Source organism: Aptenodytes patagonicus, chromosome Z (genome assembly GCF_965638725.1).
Source record: "Aptenodytes patagonicus chromosome Z, bAptPat1.pri.cur, whole genome shotgun sequence".
In the NCBI taxonomy this organism is placed as follows: Eukaryota; Metazoa; Chordata; class Aves; order Sphenisciformes; family Spheniscidae; genus Aptenodytes; species Aptenodytes patagonicus.
The window spans coordinates 23,569,068-23,586,626 of NC_134982.1; the positions used below are offsets into that span (position 1 = coordinate 23,569,068).

The 17,559-nt window shown below is 37.7% G+C and overlaps 1 protein-coding gene across 5 annotated transcripts in view; it reads left to right on the top strand.

The window, feature by feature from the left end:
- IPO11 (importin 11) overlaps window positions 1–14,362 on the top strand; it is a 108,998-nt gene extending 94,636 nt beyond the window's left edge. For all 5 annotated transcript variants that reach the window (XM_076362242.1, XM_076362246.1, XM_076362245.1 and 2 more), the window contains 3 exons: window positions 1,327–1,422; window positions 5,008–5,092; window positions 14,034–14,362. In XM_076362242.1, coding sequence (XP_076218357.1) covers window positions 1,327–1,422; window positions 5,008–5,092; window positions 14,034–14,198 — 346 coding nt within the window. In that variant the 3' untranslated portion in view covers window positions 14,199–14,362. The remainder of the gene's footprint in view (window positions 1–1,326; window positions 1,423–5,007; window positions 5,093–14,033) is intronic.
- The last annotated feature ends 3,197 nt before the right edge of the window (window positions 14,363–17,559 follow it).

Genomic DNA, 17,559 nt, shown 5'->3' on the forward strand with positions numbered 1-17,559 from the left:
TCATCTACATTAAAACATAAAGGATCAAACTACAATACATGAACTTAGTATTCAGTACCTTTAAACAAATATGAACATGTCTGCTTCTGCCTACTAGACAGCAGCAGCATCTTTTGGGGAAAATTAAGTCTGAAATTCCAAACAGGGAGTAATCAAATGCTTCAGTCAATGGCAGTCCCAGGAAGAGAGTTGCAGTTTACCATCACCAGTTAGGCCATCTCTGTTTCTTTGCTGCTTGTAGCTGGAGCTTTTGCAGTCTTCCTGAGATGGACATCCTTTCACTTGCAGTATGTCTTCACCCTTTTGTAGTTCACAGAGTAGGAGTCCATGCACCAAAGTCCCACAATAGTGCATCTCTGGCATTAGATCCACAGTAGCAGGAAATTCTGCAGAAACAGCAGTCGCAGCTGCTTTCTATTAACTAGGAGCTGGTGGCACCTACTTTATCCATCATGGGGAGATCGTACTTCCATGCCCTTACCCTACAGGCACATCAATTTTCAAGGCAGGGGCAAGTGTCTAAATGTAAGTGTTTGGTGTCATTTTGGGCGTTGGGGTGGGGGGGGTGTCCAGTCTGGCCTTCAGCTCATGCTGGGGAAAGGTGCTTCTCTCTTTTAAGTCCTGAGTGATACCTACCAGCCCTTTGCAGTTGTCTTAAATAGCCTAGTGTTTCAAATGGCAGGAGGTGCCTGTGTTTAAGCAGAGAAATCCTACCCCACCTTTCTCTCTGTAGTCAGGGAAGTGGCGTTCGTGCATGACTGGGTGCAGATATTTTTCACCCTCTATGGGGAGTCATTCAGCTGCCTAGGAGGGTGAAGAAATACTCCTAAGGCTGGACAGAGAAGACAGTAGGGGAGTGTACCATCTTTACAAGCTGCCCTTTGCTCAAGGGTTTGTGTGTAGATTTTGCATTGAATGGTGACGGGATAAAATGTGTAAAAGTGTGGGGAATAGAAGCCAGTACTCTGACCTCCTTGCTAGCAGGAGCATGCCCTCCCCACTCAGTTCTTGAGTCCTGTGCGAATGTATTTTTTCTTTTATTCCATCTGCAATTTTTTCTAGGTTTTCAACAGTAGCCTTCAACATGAGGTTTTAGTCTATTTAAGAATAATGTTTCTTGCATATTTTTGAAGCCTTTGTGTAATTAAAAAAAAAATACTGAATTAGCTGCTTGATAGCATGCTCAGCTAAGCAGTAAGCAATGAAAATACTGCTTAGTAAATGTGCTCTACAGTTCCTGAGCAAATTTCCTGTTTAGTTCCTTTAGCTAAGTCACTTTCCTGTTCTTTTCCAATGTTATCCAAGATAAATTTTGTTCTTTTCCAGTGTTATCCAAGATAAATTTTGTGGTATCATCAACATTTCAGTGGAAGGGCTGCATGATGTTATGACTGAAGATCCTGAAACAGGAACATACAAAGAGTAAGTGGAAAATCTAATTAATTTTTGTGGGTTTAACAGTAGTAGTACTGTTTTACATGTAGTGTTTTGATTGGAAAAATTTGTAGGCAGTTAAGACATGCTTCTAAGAGTTCTGTTTTCACAAGAGTGAATGTTTTAGTAAGATAGGAAACTTTTGGTCTTAAGAAAAAATAATTGTAATAGGGGGAGGGAGGGCTTAAAATGACAGTCAATATGATTTTATATTGTTCATTAAGTTATCTACTAAATGTTGTCTTAAAATGTTCATATGCTTAGATTTGCTTTTTGCTCACTTGACTATTATATCTAAAATTACAATCCAACAACCTTTTATGTTGATAGGGTGGTATCTCAGAGTTTCTTTGAGTGTTTAACCAAGATCTTTTCCTAAATGCCTCAGCCTCATTGAGTGGACCTAGTGTACAATACTTCACAGCGTGGAGAACTTGAAAACCTATCCCACAAGGACAATTCCCCCCCTTCAGTTGTTCCACTTAACACACCTGGTGCTACAGGGCATACCTCAAAAGACAGTTTCCAGAGCCAGGAGCAAGAGTTCATTTGTGGCAGGAAGGTGGTGTTGGGGTGCTCAGAGTGCACTGCCACCCAGTACCACACTCATTCATCTCCTGCTGACTCCCAGGTTACTGATAGTATTCCCTCAAAGCTGGAAAAGTAAAAAAACACTGAATAATAGGGATTTTTAGGACAGAGATCTTAATGTTGTTTTTTCTCTGTAACGATTACAAAGTTTTAGAATGATGGAGAGCTGTAAGACATTAAAAACAGGTGCTCTGCAAGATGTCCCTACTATGTAGGGGGACCCCTACACTATATTATAGTATTTACCAGATGCTAAGAATCAAACATTTTCTAACTTTCAGTTAATTACCTGGTGATGGAACAGACTGTATCTGAACTAATTAATGAATTGCTTAAGGGGATGTTTGCTGGCACTGAAGCCAGCTGGCACATAACAGCCTGTGTACAATCTATTAAGTTTTCCTCCACTTAAAACAGGTGGTATGGTCCACAATCATGCTGAGCCTGAACTATGCCCAAGAATTGCTACCAAAAGTAATTTTTTTTTCCCCCTAACTCTCAGTATCGAAGATCTAACTCCAATGTCTGGGAATGTACTTTGGTACTGTGTTCTATTTACAATCAGAGACAGTGTTACAGAGTCCCTTCTATTCCTAAACATGTTGTTTTGCCAGCACTTGTTGAAAAGAGTTCTCACAGAGAAATAAATAAAACTTTGTCCTAGTTCATTTCATATTTTAAGCTTGAAGGCTTGTAGAACTTGTCACTGTGCTTTTCAAAACTCTGGACATTGTTTTTGCTTTATAAAATATAGGCACACACTGAACCAAGGACATACTTCTGTTGACAGATACTGAATAGGCTTTTTGAAAGGTTCTGACATTTGTGTTACACTTTTTGACATCATCTGAAAGTAAATAAAGTGCGACCATTCATCTGGAGTCACGTGTGCTATTCTGGTTGTCCAGGTTGAAGAAGAATGATTTAAGCCTGAACTGGTTCAGAAAACAAATTGTGTACTCCACTGATTATCATAATGTCTAATTACTGTAGTGCAGAGACTAAAACAATGTGCATGTTTAGCATAGGAAAATCAAGCCTAAGCAATACAGAACTGCAGCCACTAAAAGATGAAGAGGGGGTAAACATGCACAGGGAACACTGTACAAATTAAATGACAGTGTTGGCTTAAGCGTAAGCTGACCATGAATACATTTAAACTGGAAGTTTGAAGAAACTGTTGTAGTCAAAGCAATGAGATTTTGGAAGAGCCTTTCCAAATACAAATGCAGAGATAAAGGTCTCACCATTTTTTAGGTGGAATTTTGATCAGGTTATGAAAATGATTACATGGTGCCCTGGGTTACAATAGAAGGGGATTATACTCAGCCAGGTTTCCTAGCGTTTATGTTTGGCATTGTAGTGATAGTTACAAGAAAGCTTTACAGACCTCAGATTTTCTTGAAAGGGGAGCATTCCATTGCTCTAGTCTTGTCTCACCGATATTCACATTTTTCCCAATTTTATCATCTTCTCCTTTTTTATTCCCTCCTCTCCTAGTTTTTTGAATTACTCTTTGTGGTACCTAAAATTTATCAAGGTCTGAAAAAGTTAATTCAATCTTGTATGTTTTGGCAATTGACATATTTTTGTCTCCTTTTTCTTTAATAAACTGAGTAGCGAAAAATCATGCCATTTACGAGGAGAAGAGACATGAGGTTTGCTGCATTATTTTGAAATAACTAATCCCTTCATTGGAAATGGCTTCTGTGTTAGTATTTGACCCTTCTGCCATGCTGTTTAGCAAGTGTTTCATACAGCTCTAAAAACATGTTAATAGAAAACTGAATATATAAATAGAGTAAGTCTGAACATTTCCACATAAAATCTTTATGTTCCACACAACTTTTTTCATTTTAGTAACTTTAAAACAAGTTATTCAACTTAGCTGCAGGAACATGTCACCTGCTAGTGGAATGCAGCAATTAAAAATGCACAGTAGACAGGGCTGAAATGAGCAATAATGTGCATCTGTCTTGGTGCTTTGTAATATGCCATAAAAACATACCTGCCATAAAACATACCTAACACACAGTGGCGAGTTGTTGTCACCTGAGTGATTTTTAAATCCTTTTGGTTTTTAAAGCAGATTTTCTAAGAAAAACTTGTAAGGTGGTAGAATATTTGTGTATTCTTTCAACGTAGAAAATGTAAAGTGAATGGAAAGCATGTTTGCTATAGGATAGCTTTCATCAATGTCTTTATAGTCCATTCAAACTGTTTCGAGAGACAGAAAAACCTCTGGCATTTAAACTGGGGGTTTTTAATATTTTCTGGTTTTATACTTGCTACAAAAATAATAGTTAAAATATGGCTGTTACTTGTGTGTATTGGTACCTACCAGTTGAGGGTGAAGCAAAACAAAAAATAAGAAGTTTAAAAGCTTTGCTTTACCTGCCTAGAAAAAACTCTTTAAATAAATGACTGCAGAAGCTAACTCATTTCTGTCCATCTAAAACATTACTGTTCAGTGTCTTGCAGGTTTTAGTGTCTAGAACCAATAGCAGTGACCCTATTAGTTTTCAGGTCCTCTTTTTAAAGATCTCGCAGGAAAACATGAATGCAGTGAGAAGTCTTTGCTACTTTTGTATATGTGCCACTTTGATTTTCATGTTGAATAGGATACAGAGTGCTTGTATAGCACTTACTTGGAAAGATTTGGAAATTCTAGTTAGGAACAGTAGGGTTTTCTATATTAATTTTTTTTAAACCCACATAGTCAGTTTTCTATATGCAGAAATGCATTTTTAAGGCAGATCTTGAGCTAAAATATGGAGGATAACTGAGATTGTTACATGGGTGTAGGTGATGCAAAACATGCATTCAGGCTTCTTTAGATTCACTGTTCTCAGAAAAAAATGACTTGATAACAGATTGCCTGACTTTCATCAAACTCCCTCATATCTGTCCTGTGTTTTTAAAAGTGCTTTAAAATAATTTTTAATGATAATATGTTAAAACTATTCTTATTCCCATTCTTAGCTGCATGTTGATATCTCATTTTGAAGAGCCCAAAGTTACAGAAGATGAGGAACCTCCCACAGAACAAGACAAAAGGAAAAAAATGGTAAGTTTTAGATACATTATTCAATTGTAGAACTGATTGTGATTCACTTGTGTCAGACTAAATTGTTTGCCTTTGGATTTGGTTCATCTATTGTTCTTGGAAAATTCATCTCTCGAATCAAAAAAGGAAAATGCTTTGATGACAAACTTTGCAGCCACAACCCTTACGCTTCTGTTTTCCTTTTGAGTCTTGGAAAATGTTGCCAAAATAAACATCATCTGTTCACCAAATCTGGACATTATAATACTAAGACACTATAAAAAGGGTTTATTGAAAAATGCAGGGAGCTAAAGCTTACCAAAGTGTCATGGCAGGCCAAATTTCTCGTATTTAAAACAATCTTCATTATATTGGATTATGTGTTTTACCTGAACAGCTATTGATCCATATGCTTGCATAGAACCTTTTTCTAATATAAAGACTTCTTAATAAGGAGCACTGATTTAGATGAAGATATCTGGATTAGGTACCATGCAATTGTGCTATTTTTGTCCAACCTAATCTGTGAATGCTTCATAATTTAACTTATTTTTGTAAGAGTTCAGGGAAACTGGTTCCTCACACAGAAAACTGCAGTGTACAAATGCTGTGGAATAAAATAGTCTGAACCGCTTGTCATTAAGTAATTGCAAAACGTGGAATTGGGTGTTTGAGTAGATGTATGTAGCCCTGTCGCACATTTGCTTTAACTGACCTACATGTATCCAAAATAATACTTGTGGACAGCTCTTTAGTACTTTATTTCTTCTTGTAGGAGTGGAAGAGAGTTTGGATGGCTTTTGCTTGTTTTAATTTGGGGTTTTTCTTAAGCGACTGCATGCTTTTGGTTTGTTAATAGGCTTTTCTTTTAAATACAAATCAAAATATGGTTCCTTTTTAAAAAAAAAAAAGAAAATGACACAAAAACTCTTGTGTACTCTTCTGCTATTAGTAATGCCTTAAGAGAAATTCCTAGTGTCTTACACTTTCAGATTTAAATAAAACACAGAAATACTATTTTCTATGGTCCTTAAAAATGTATTATATATTTCTATAATTCAGTTACTGTTAAAAGCATCTCTAGACTCTGTTAAATTTTCTTCCAGCTTGCGGGCTTAAATTAAATTCCAGGTGTTTGTTGTAGAATGATAATATTTATTCTTCGTGGTTTGGGATAATCTCTTGACACACATAGATACATACGTATATATCTTCATCAATGCAGATTGATATATCCATATATCAATAGGGAGAGAGATACGTTTGGTTTGTTAATCAGATTTTAAAAACATAAAGTGAATTTAAATCTGCAGTCCTTTCATGTTCTTAGTTATCTTTGAATATACTCAAATTTTATTTCTCTCTGGCTGGCTAAAATTTTAATAACTTTCTTGCAGAAATTCTCTTAATTTTTCAGTTACAGGTTGAATTTAATAGTTTGGATATGTATTTAGGAATTTAGACTTGTTAGATTTTTCTGTGGACTACCTTCAATGCAAGTGTATCAGGCAAAATTGATAGGGCACATTGGTTTATGACCTGTATCATTCTTCCCTCCTAAATAACACAGTGCACCAGTATAGTGTTGATGAACACAGTCATAATGAGGGAACTGTTCTGGGGTCACGTGCAACACACAGTCAACGGCCATTTGAATAAAGAGAAATGGCTGTGCTTTGGTAAGGAGGAGCCAGAACCGATAAGGACATGACAATGCAGGTTTTCATTTACATGGGAAATATATCTTCCTTTGCATGTCACTTTCCTTTTTTCTCTAAGGAATTGCTTGTGATTTGTTCCTCAACTGTTCTTTATCATTCAGCTTAAACACCTTTTCAGCCTTTGTTTCCTTGGAAGGTTTACACAGAATAAATTGTCATACGTGAACATTGAAGCTTCGTTTTCCTTTCAGATCTTATAATCTAGATGTAACTATTTCCACGGTTACTGTGTTTTCTAGATTCCTAAGCGTTACGAAAATCCTTTGTTTTTCTCCTTCCAATCCTCTTTTATAAGAGTAGCTGTCTGTTTCACTCTTCATTCCCATACGTAGCCGGTTATTCCTGATATATTTCAGACTTGAACATTCTATACTGTCATTTTTTCAGCTAACTTTAGTATTCACTGTATTCTTACTCCTTTCTATGCAATTTCTCACAGCTGTTAAAGCAAGTAAACTCCAGTTGTTATGAATGTCTGCTATAAATTCATTCTGAATCCCAGCTGAAATTGCTCGGTATAAATTTTTGTGGCTGGTGCTGAAATTGAGACTTGCCACTTCTCATGGCTGTTTATTTCAAAATGATACAGGTCATTTGCGTAGGTCACTAGTAGTAGAAGTGTCAAATAATAATCAGGATTGTTAATCATGGCTTTGAAAGCACAGCTAGCATTTGATTTCAAAAACTGGATTAAAAACAAAACATCACCTGGGCCCGTTCCTACCCACCTGCACTGGAAGTTTCTTCCTCTCTGTAGGAGCATCAGGGCACACACTCAATTCATGTGACATTTAGAACAACAGCAGTAGCAGATATCTCTGGTGAAATAGAAGTGGGAACAAATATTTGAAGTGAGAAGAGGAAAATCAAGAACAACCTAAAGGGAATCTGCAATTGATTTAAGAAAGTTCTAGTCTCCTGTCCAACTTCATTCCTGCAAGAGGTTTCTACCCTCTTATGTATTCCATTGCTGAATCAGCAGCTTTGTATCAGGGCTTACAGCTTAAACCTCATAAAACAATAATGAAAAGATAAATGGGATTCTCTCTTTCAAAATAATAATGCTTTGCAACTTTTAAGGCCATTAGTATGAGAAAAAAGATAAACTGGCATGGTCCATGTTAAGTATCACTTCCCAATGTTTGCACAGGGTCTAGATACTTTTCTTTGATCTATCCCTTTATCCTGTCATTGGTACCTCTCTTTATTATTATGCATAGCTCAAAATTACTAAAGAGAATTTTAGCTAAACAGTGCTTTAAGTTTATGATAACTTTATGTAATCAACATTTCCAGATACTGCTATATTTTAGTCTCATTGCAAATACATTGAGGAAAATGTAAATAGGTGAAGAGTGATTCATGACTTTGCATTGCACATAGCGTATAGACCTCGGGTGACTTGTTTTTATGTGCCCTTAATGTATGTTTTTAAGAACTCTGGTATCATTGTTCAAAAAGGGAGTTAAGCTTTTTCAACTCTTTATTTGAAACTGTGGAGAGGAAAAATGAAGTATTTTCCAGTAAAAATCTATCTTACTTAAACCTGAATTACTCATGCTCGTACATGTTTTATATGATGCTTATATGTAAATATAGAAGGCCTGGGAGTTTTTCTGTTTTACCCTGGTATGGGGAGAAACTAGATGAATTGTGATTTTTATATCTTCAGGAAAATAAATAAATGAGTTACAATGTAATAAGCCAAATGATCAAGTTTTATGTGATAATGTGGTTTACTAAAAGTAATACTTTTAATTCATTGTTTGGGGTATAATTTCTCTTTAAATATATAATCTACAAATTAGCCACAGATCTAATGCGAGTCCCACTGAAATCTGTTAAAAAGCTTTGATGTTAGTAGCCTTTTGATTCGCCTGGCTCCATTTTTATAATCACTGTTAAAAATAAAGGATACATTCCTTCCTTAAATTATTTTTCCAGTCTTTCCCAGAGCATCACAGTCACAAGATACTAACCATCATGGTAAATACGTATAATTTTATGTCCAGCATTCTTGCTCCCTCTTTAGTATCAAAGTACCCATACTTAATCCGAAGAGAATCTCTGAAGTTCTGGAAATCTTTTCAACAATTTAATTCAGCTATCACCAACACACTTTTTTGAGTTTTATTAGACTTTTATTACCTGTTCTTGCATTCTAATACCATGCCATTGGCTTGTGTTATCGCTTGTAGTGATTAGATCACTGTTTTAGTACAGAATAATATATAATTGTTTATTGAAAACAGTGTGATTTTTGACTGTGGTGTTGTCTAAAGATGTTGAGGAAAGAGATCCACCTAACAGATACTGGTTCAAACAACTGATAATTCTGCAGAATGCCGTTGATGCTGGCAAACAGAGTTTGGAGGGATGGGAAATGGTTGTTCTGCAAAACCTCTGTACTGCTTTTCTGATTCAAACTGCTGTTTACAACCAGTGATGTGGAAGATTAGTTTCTTCAGTCCAGCCCCAAGGTAGGCACCCGTGTCCAGTTTCAAGATTGATTTGTAAAGTAGCTAGATTCAAAAGCTAGTCAAATCAGGTTTTTGCTGAGAAGCGTAAAGCACATTTCAATAACGTGTGTTTCCTCGCCAATCTTCTGTTTCCTCTCTGTAGCTGTTTTGACTAAGAAGCTGTTGGAATTCTTTTTTTTTTTTTAACTGGAAAACAGGTGTGTTTTGCTCTTATCAGGAGCATTTAAATTAAAAAAAACTCTGGCCACACACCTAGGAACTCAGCATACGTACTTACATTCAAAAATATGGTCCCTGACCCAGTGTTTACAGCCTAAGTAGCCAGTGTTAATATTGATATAGTTGTATTCCGTGCTGGACTGATGTTGGATGCTCAGCACTTAGCAAGCTGGAGACTCAATTTTCAAAAGTAGTATTATTTATTCCTGTAACTCCCAGCATTGTGCAAATCTGGCAGCTCCATTAGGAATAAAAAATACTAACTTTCAATTCTGTAATACATAAAGTTTTGTCATCTTCACTTTGGTGGTTTTTTCAAGATTAGTTACTTTTCAGTTGTATTGCAGAGGTGATTCAGAGGATTATTTGGAAACCCATCATCACCTGTCATGAGGCAGGTGCTAGAGGGTTAGCACCTCTAAGAGATCCTAGAGAGCATCTCTATAATTATTATTATAAGAGGTGCTAGAGATAGCTCAGACTTGAAGTTCCAGCAAGCTTTGCAAATAAGCAAGGATTCAAACCCTTTATTTTCAAAACAACACAGCACTTTTGTTCAGAGTTTGAAAACCACCATTGAGGTGCTAAGACAGCATTACGCACATCCTTGTATTCTAGTAGCTTGTTAAAACTGGGAAAAAACTTGGGTTTAAGTTGAGGCGGCTTAGTGAGCATTAACGTATGAGAAGTGAGAGGTTTATTTACCATTGACTTAAGTCTGTTTTTCTTTATTTTCTTTTTTAATGTATCAGGAGAATAAACTTTGTAATTTGAAATTGCTGATTAGATTAATTTATCTTGGTAGAGTAGAAAGAAAATTTACCTGAAGTTGATATTCTAAGGCAAACTGTTTTGACTTCCCATCCTAATTCTGAGTACTTTAACTTAAACAACGGTTTATGGTAGGGTCACATAAGTCATACAGTTAACTAAATATGCAGATTAATTGGTTTGTGGGTTAAAAGGTTGTTAAAGAATGGCTTTTTGGCGGTGCTTCCCAAGGTGACTTTGTAATGCATGCCATTCATCTAGTTGCTGCTGTGTCAGGGTCACAAGGTTGAGAACACTTATCTATGGCAATTTTAATACCTGTTTTTCTGTGCAGAATTCTCTACAGTAATTTTATACATGACTGTTTAGAGCTATGAACTTACTGAAACTAACTAATTAGAAATACGTTACATGTCCCAAATTACAATTGTTAGTTAACAAATGCAAATTGTTCAGAAACTAGTAGATTCTTTGCTTGGCAAGACAGTCTTTTTTTTTTTTTTTTTTTACCCTGTAGATTGTGCTAACGCTGTTACAAAAGGATATCACTAACCTTGGCAAACCTTGACTAGAGTAGCTGTGGTTTAGAAATTTTGTTAGAAAAGTCTGTTTATATTCTAGAGACCAGATTACGTTTACTGAGAAGAATTATTACAGAATACTAAACTATTATTGCAATTACTCCCCTTTTCAAAAGAGTGTAATGTTAGGAATAAGTATAAAAAGATCATATCTTACCTTTGACATGTAAAATAGCTGGATAATAGAAGATGGTGAAGGATCGAAGGCTAAAAAGCCAGTATTAGGAATACTGAGGGAATGATTAAGAGATTTATAATATAAAGGGTGAGGTGACCATAATCATAGAATCATACAATAGTTTGGGTTGGAAGGGACCTCTAAAGGTCATCTAGTCCAACCCCCCCACCATGGGCAGGGACATCTTCAACTAGATCAGGTTGCTCAGAGCCCCGTCCAACCTGACCTTGAATGTTTCCAGGGATGGGGCAGCCACCACCTCTCTGGGCAACCTCTGCCAGTGCTTCACCACCCTCAGCATAAAAAATTTCTTCCTTATATCTAGTCTCAATCTACCCCCCTTTGGTTTAAAGCCATTCCCCCTTGTCCTGTCGCAACAGGCCCTGCTAAAAAGTTTGCCGCCATCTTTTTTATAAGCCCCCTTTAAGGACTGATAGGCTGCAGTAAGGTCTCCCTGAAGCCTTCTCTTCTCTAGGCTGAACAACCCCAACTCTCTCAGCCTATTCTCATAGGAGAGGTGTTCCATCCCCATGATCATTCTCGTGGCCCTCTTCTGGACTCACTCCAACAGGTCCATGTCTTTCTTATGCTGAGGGCTCCAGAGCTGGATGCAGTACTCCAGGTGGGGTCTCTCCAGAGCAGAGTAGAGGGGCAGAATCACCTCCCTCGACCTGCTGGCCACGCTTCTTTGGATGCAGCCCAGGACACGATTGGCATTCTGGGCTGCGAGCGCACATTGCTGGCTCACGTCCAGCTTTTCCTCCACCAGTACCCCCAAGTCCTTCTCGGCAGGGCTGCTCTCAATCCCTTCATCCCCCAGCCTGTATTGATACCAGGGGTTTCCCCAACCCAGGTGCAGGACCTTGCCCTTGGCCTTGTTGAACCTCATGAGGTTCACATGGGCCCACTTCTTGAGCTTGTCCAGGTCCCTCTGGATGGCATCCCTTCCCTCTGGCGTGTCGACCGCACCACTCAGCTTGGTGTCATCTGCAAACTTGCTGAGGGTGCACTCGATCCCACTGTCTATGGCATTGATGAAGATATTCAATGGTACCGGTCCCAATACGGACCCCTGTGGGACGCCACTTGTCACCAACCTCCATCTGGACATTGAGCCGTTGACCACTACCCTCTGGATGCGACCATCTAACCAATTCCTCACCCACCAGACAGTCCACCCATCAAATCCATACCTCTCCAGTTGAGAGAGAAGGATGTTGTGGGGGACCGTGTCAAAGGCCTGACAGAGGTCCAGATTGACGACATCCATAGCTCTTCCCTTGTCCACTGACGTAGTCACTCCATCATAGAAGGCCACTAGGTTGGTCAGGCAGGACTTGCCCTTGCTGAAGCCATGCTGGCTGTCTCGAATCACCTCCCTGTCCTCCATGTGCCTTAGCATAGCTTCCAGGAGGATCTGTTCCATGATCTTCCCAGGCACAGAGGTGAGGCTGACTGGCCTGTAGTTCTCCGGGTCTTCCTTTTTTCCCTTTTCAAAAATGGGGGTTATGTTTCCCCTTTTCCAGTCAGTGGGAACTTCACCGGGCTGCCACGACTTCTCAAATACAAGGGATAGTGGCTTAGCAACTTCATCCGCCAGTTCCTTCAGGACCACGGATGGATCTCATCAGGTCCCATGGACTTGTGCACCTTCAGGTGCCTTAGATGGTCTCAAAAAGAATAATAAGAAAAATAAGAAAAATAATAAGAAGAAATAAGAATAATAAGAAAAATAATAAGAAAGAAGAACTTGCAAGCACTGATAGAAAAGGGTAAAAAGCAGCCTGCTTTTCCACTGGAGTTTTACATAAGAAATAAGACTAACTGCTCTTTTGTGGTAATTACAGTGGTTTTGGATGTTTTACTCTTTCGTTGTCTCATATTTATGTGGCTGTTTCAATCAGTATTTCCCCCTGTTTTAGGTATAATATTGTTTAATAAGTAAATAATCTTAAGGTTTAATGTCTTACACTCCATATTAAAATTCAAATATTTCTGTGTTTGTGTCATGCCAAAAGAGCACCTGTGCAAGTTTAATATGCTTCACTTCTTTGGAAATAGCAGTATAGCAGGGTATTATGAGCTCAGAAGTCTCCTATTTCAGTTGGCTTTGGGATCTAGCATTACATTTTGTTTCCTGACCTTGCAGCGTAAATAGTAGTGTTGGCTGGGTTTGATACTAAGATTAACAGATCACAGGTCTGCAGTAATTGCATGTTAGTTTCAACATCCAGCTTCTTTATGATGCGGCAAGCTCCAGGTGTCCCCACCTCCCGTCCCTTTTCATCCACCCTGGTGGACTGAGGGACAAATGCTGCATAATTATCTGTGTCCTTAGCCTGCCCACACCTGTCTTCTGATGCTGAAATTAAGAATAGGTTCTCTGTCAATGTAGCCCCTTCATTTATTTCTTTCTCCTTTCATTAAGAAGCAGTTAACGTGTGGGAAATAGTGACAAATACTCTGTCCCTCCCTGCCCAAAATAAAATTGCATAATCCAGTTGGGCTGATGAGGTTGTATAGGTACTACTACTGAAGAAGTGTGTCTATGCATATGAACTGTTTATTCTAGCTGTTGTTTGTCATATAATCTAAACTAGTTCAACTTTTTCAGTGTTTTGTTTCCTTACTAATAAAATATAACTGACCATAGTTCACGCGATCTCTAAAGTGCTCATCGTGGTAACATCTGATGTGTTTTTTAGGAGTTACAGGAAAGTTGTTCAGCAGTAATTAACAAAGCAGCTTTGAAATTGTTTTATCTTATAAAAGGGTGAAATCTTACAGCAGACTGGGTCCATGATTTGAGACTTTCAAATAGTTTCAAACTGATACTTGCTTTTGATAATAATTAATTTGATCTTTGCTTTACAGGAGTTTTTCGTCTTGTTTCTCAATTAAGTACAAAGAAAAGCAGGAGATTTCTTTCTTGAGCTGAGGTTATAAAAGAGATTAGTAAGTTGTATTTTTTGGTGCATTATTATATATTTTTCTTTTACATGTTTTTCACAGCTTGCACTGAAGGACCCCGTGCACACTGTGTCATTGCAGCAGTTCATCTATGAGAAGCTAAAGGCACAGCAGGAATTACTGGGAGAACAAGGTTTTCAGGCACTTATGGAAACCGTGGATACAGAAATAGTTGCACAGCTACAAGAATTTTTACAAGGCTTCTAAATAAGCAGAAACAAGATTTTGTATGTCCAATTTCCCTTTCAAAGAAATACGAAAGAACTCTAGCCTTCCATCTTGTATGGAAGAGCCTACTGAAAGCTGAAAATAAGTTGTGTTAAAAAATAAAAAATAAGTTTCTGTTGTTGCTATTAAACAAACTTTGGTAACGCTTTATGTTATTTTTTAATAATGTACTTAGGGCTTTATCATCAAATTAACACTTCTATGATTCCTAACATGGTATAAGCTGTCCTAGATAGTACCTTTTTTTTTGGTACCGTTACTGGCTTTTTGGTTCACAAAGCTATGTCATAAACTGAGAGGTCTGAAGGAACTTAGTAGTGTATATTAATGAGAAGTGTCTATTGATCCAGCAGTATAATTCAGTAGCAGGAGCTGCTTGTCTTGATATTGTATACCTGTAACTTTCTCCCCTTCCTATTACTATTTCTTGACTGTACGTTCAACCATACAAGCAGAAGGGGTTAGGAAAGCAGTAAGACTGTGAGCAGAAACATTCCTTCATGAGAGAAAGATAATTCCTGTTTGAATTGTCTCAGAGAAAAAGGAAGTTAGATTGTAACGCTTAATTTGTATTTGAAGAGGTGTTAGAGAATATCAATTTATATCTCTATCTGAAGATGTGGGTTTTCATTTTTATCACCAATTTCTATATTTCTTTTATTCTATTTATTTTATTATGAAAAATTTCTGGCCTTCTTGAGTTCCTTCTATCTCACTTTTAGCTGTCATAACACAGAGAAACTCACCAGAGCTAGATGAGTAATTAATTCCAATTAATTATTGGCTGTACCTGGACTACTTAAAATTGCCATTCAGTATCTCAATTCTTTGCTTTTTTTCATCAAAGGCATATCATCAGGATACTTCATAATTGTTACGGAAAAGTTTGAGCCCAGATAGTCACAATTGAAATAATCATTTGCAAATGTGAGGCTCATTTTGAGTTTTCATTATTTATTAGTTACCTGGACAGCTGCAGGAATGCCAGGGTAAAGCTGCTCCTTTCTATGTGCCTTTGTCTTTCGTACCTTGTGGGTGGGAGGGGGGAGAGAAGGCTCTTTTCCATTTTGAGATTTTCCTTTTAAGTTCTGATCTTCCACCTTTTGAAGTTGAAGTGAACTTTGTTTGCTTCACTAAGGGATGATTAAGCTATTAAACCAGATTCCACCCCACCCCCGAAGGGGATTAGCTGTTTAAAGACATCTACATGCTTTTGATAATCTTACCAGATAACCAGATGCTTTTAAAAATCTGAGCCTTTTTCTTTAATGACCCTTTGGGGAGTAATTGTTTTTGAAACCTTCCTTCTGTTTGCAGAGAAAGCTTGACCGTTCCCTCCTTCTCCTTTGGCTTCAGTGGCAGAGGCTGCTGGGGCTCTCGCACCTCTGAATTCAAAACCTCCCCTTGTACCCAGCTGCTAGCATCTGTCTGCAGAAGCTGTTTGATAACTCATTGTTTCCTGCTTTTTACCTTGGCCTAGGGAGGTTTGTTAGAAGAATTGTTACAATTTGTCTGTATGTTATCTGTATGTCATTTCCTCATTAATCCACCAACATCAATTCTCACAGTTAAGAGTTTTGGCTGGTTATGTTTGGGACTTGTAAGGGAAGGGACTCAGTGTGCTAATGGTCCCTTTCAGCTGTGAACTACAGTTACCAGAACCTGGTGGCATTTGACTGAAATTGCATTTGTTGCATAGTTAATCTGCAGAGACCCTCAGCTTTTGGTTCAGTGTAAAACTAGCACAGATCTGGTCAGCCTCGCTAGCTTTGACCCTGCATGGCATGACTGCATGGCGTACAGAAAAACCTCAGGTCAGGAAGCAATACTTTTCTATCACCGTTCGGTAAAATCACTTGAGCAGCGCTGAGTGGTGCTCCCTGACATTTCAGAGGGAGGGAGGTCCTACCTGCTGTAGTCCAGCCTTGGGCAAAAGGCTGCTTTCTGCATTTCTGCTGCATGGCCGAGCCTCCAAGCTCCCTGTGCAGCATCTTGCAGTCAAGTCAAACTTGTCAGCACGGCTACATGCAACTGAGCCAGACCTGCCTGCCTGCGTCATTCTCAGAGATATTCAAGCCCCCATTACCTCACGTGGTGGAGTGTTAACTGCAGTTTATTTTAGTGCATGGTAACTAATGTTGGCACAGACTTTGTCAGGAATGATGGACATGCTTCTGGCTAATAATGGCACGACAACATTGTGATTAACTTTCTCAGTAATGTCTCTGAATAAGTGTATGTATTCATTTTTTTTATGCATTAGGGAACAAGTTAAATTTGTCACTAGGTGTTTAGCTTTTCATCTTGTAAGATTTTATTCCAAGGCTTGGACTATAAATGAAAACAATTATCACCGTAACTGCTTATATGACAACCACTGTCAGCACACTGCAAAACAAGTGTCTGTCTGTGTTCAGCAGCGGTCTAGTACTGAGAAAGTGCAGAAATTTCAGCTTAAAACAGCAGAAAAACTTACATATAATATACTTAATATATTAAATTCTTATATATAGGATAAAATTTTCACTGGAAGGTTGTGGATTAGGACTGCAGCAAGCTTTAGCCCTTTTTGTTGTCATTGTTGAAATTTCTGACTTTAGCCTCTTGGGGAAGAAAGGAAACCGAATAGAACAAATTGCCTGACACTGAAGCAGTAAAATACAGTTTCTGAAATCCTTATGAGGAAGGATCTTTGATCCTGTTGCCCTTTGAGCTTTGTTTTTCAAGGCAAAAAATAATTTAAATCGTTTTTTTTTTTTTTTCCTACAGCACAATTAAACTCCTGATGCTTACAAATTTTATCAGTTTACCTTTCAGAAGAGGCAATGACTGTGAGTTGAAGACAAATTTTTTCTCTCTGATAAGAGTTAAATGTCTTTGAAGATATGTGCTGAAAGAAACTGAGAGGACTAATTCTTCTGCTTCCATCTTCAAAAAATTAACTTTGGTATATAAAAGTAATGACCATTTTTAAGCCTTTGGCCTAACTGAAGTGTTAATAACTCATCTAAGCTCATTGCATTTCATTGAATTTTTTTTCAGCTTCTAAAGGTAATTTTATCCATGTTATAATTTAATCGTATTAGATAGTCCAGGTGTTTGTCTCATACAAAACAATTACTGGAATAATTTTACTTCTACAAATGCTCTCAGATTAGATAACCTGAAGTATGATAGATAACCTTAAGTATGATAATGTTAGATAACCTGAAGTATGATAGATAACCTTAAGTATGTTAAAGGTCTAGATATACAAAGTAAAAATACATATATATATCTATACAGGTATGTGTATAAAATGTGCCTGTACATAGATGTATATTGTGTATACATGGGGCTG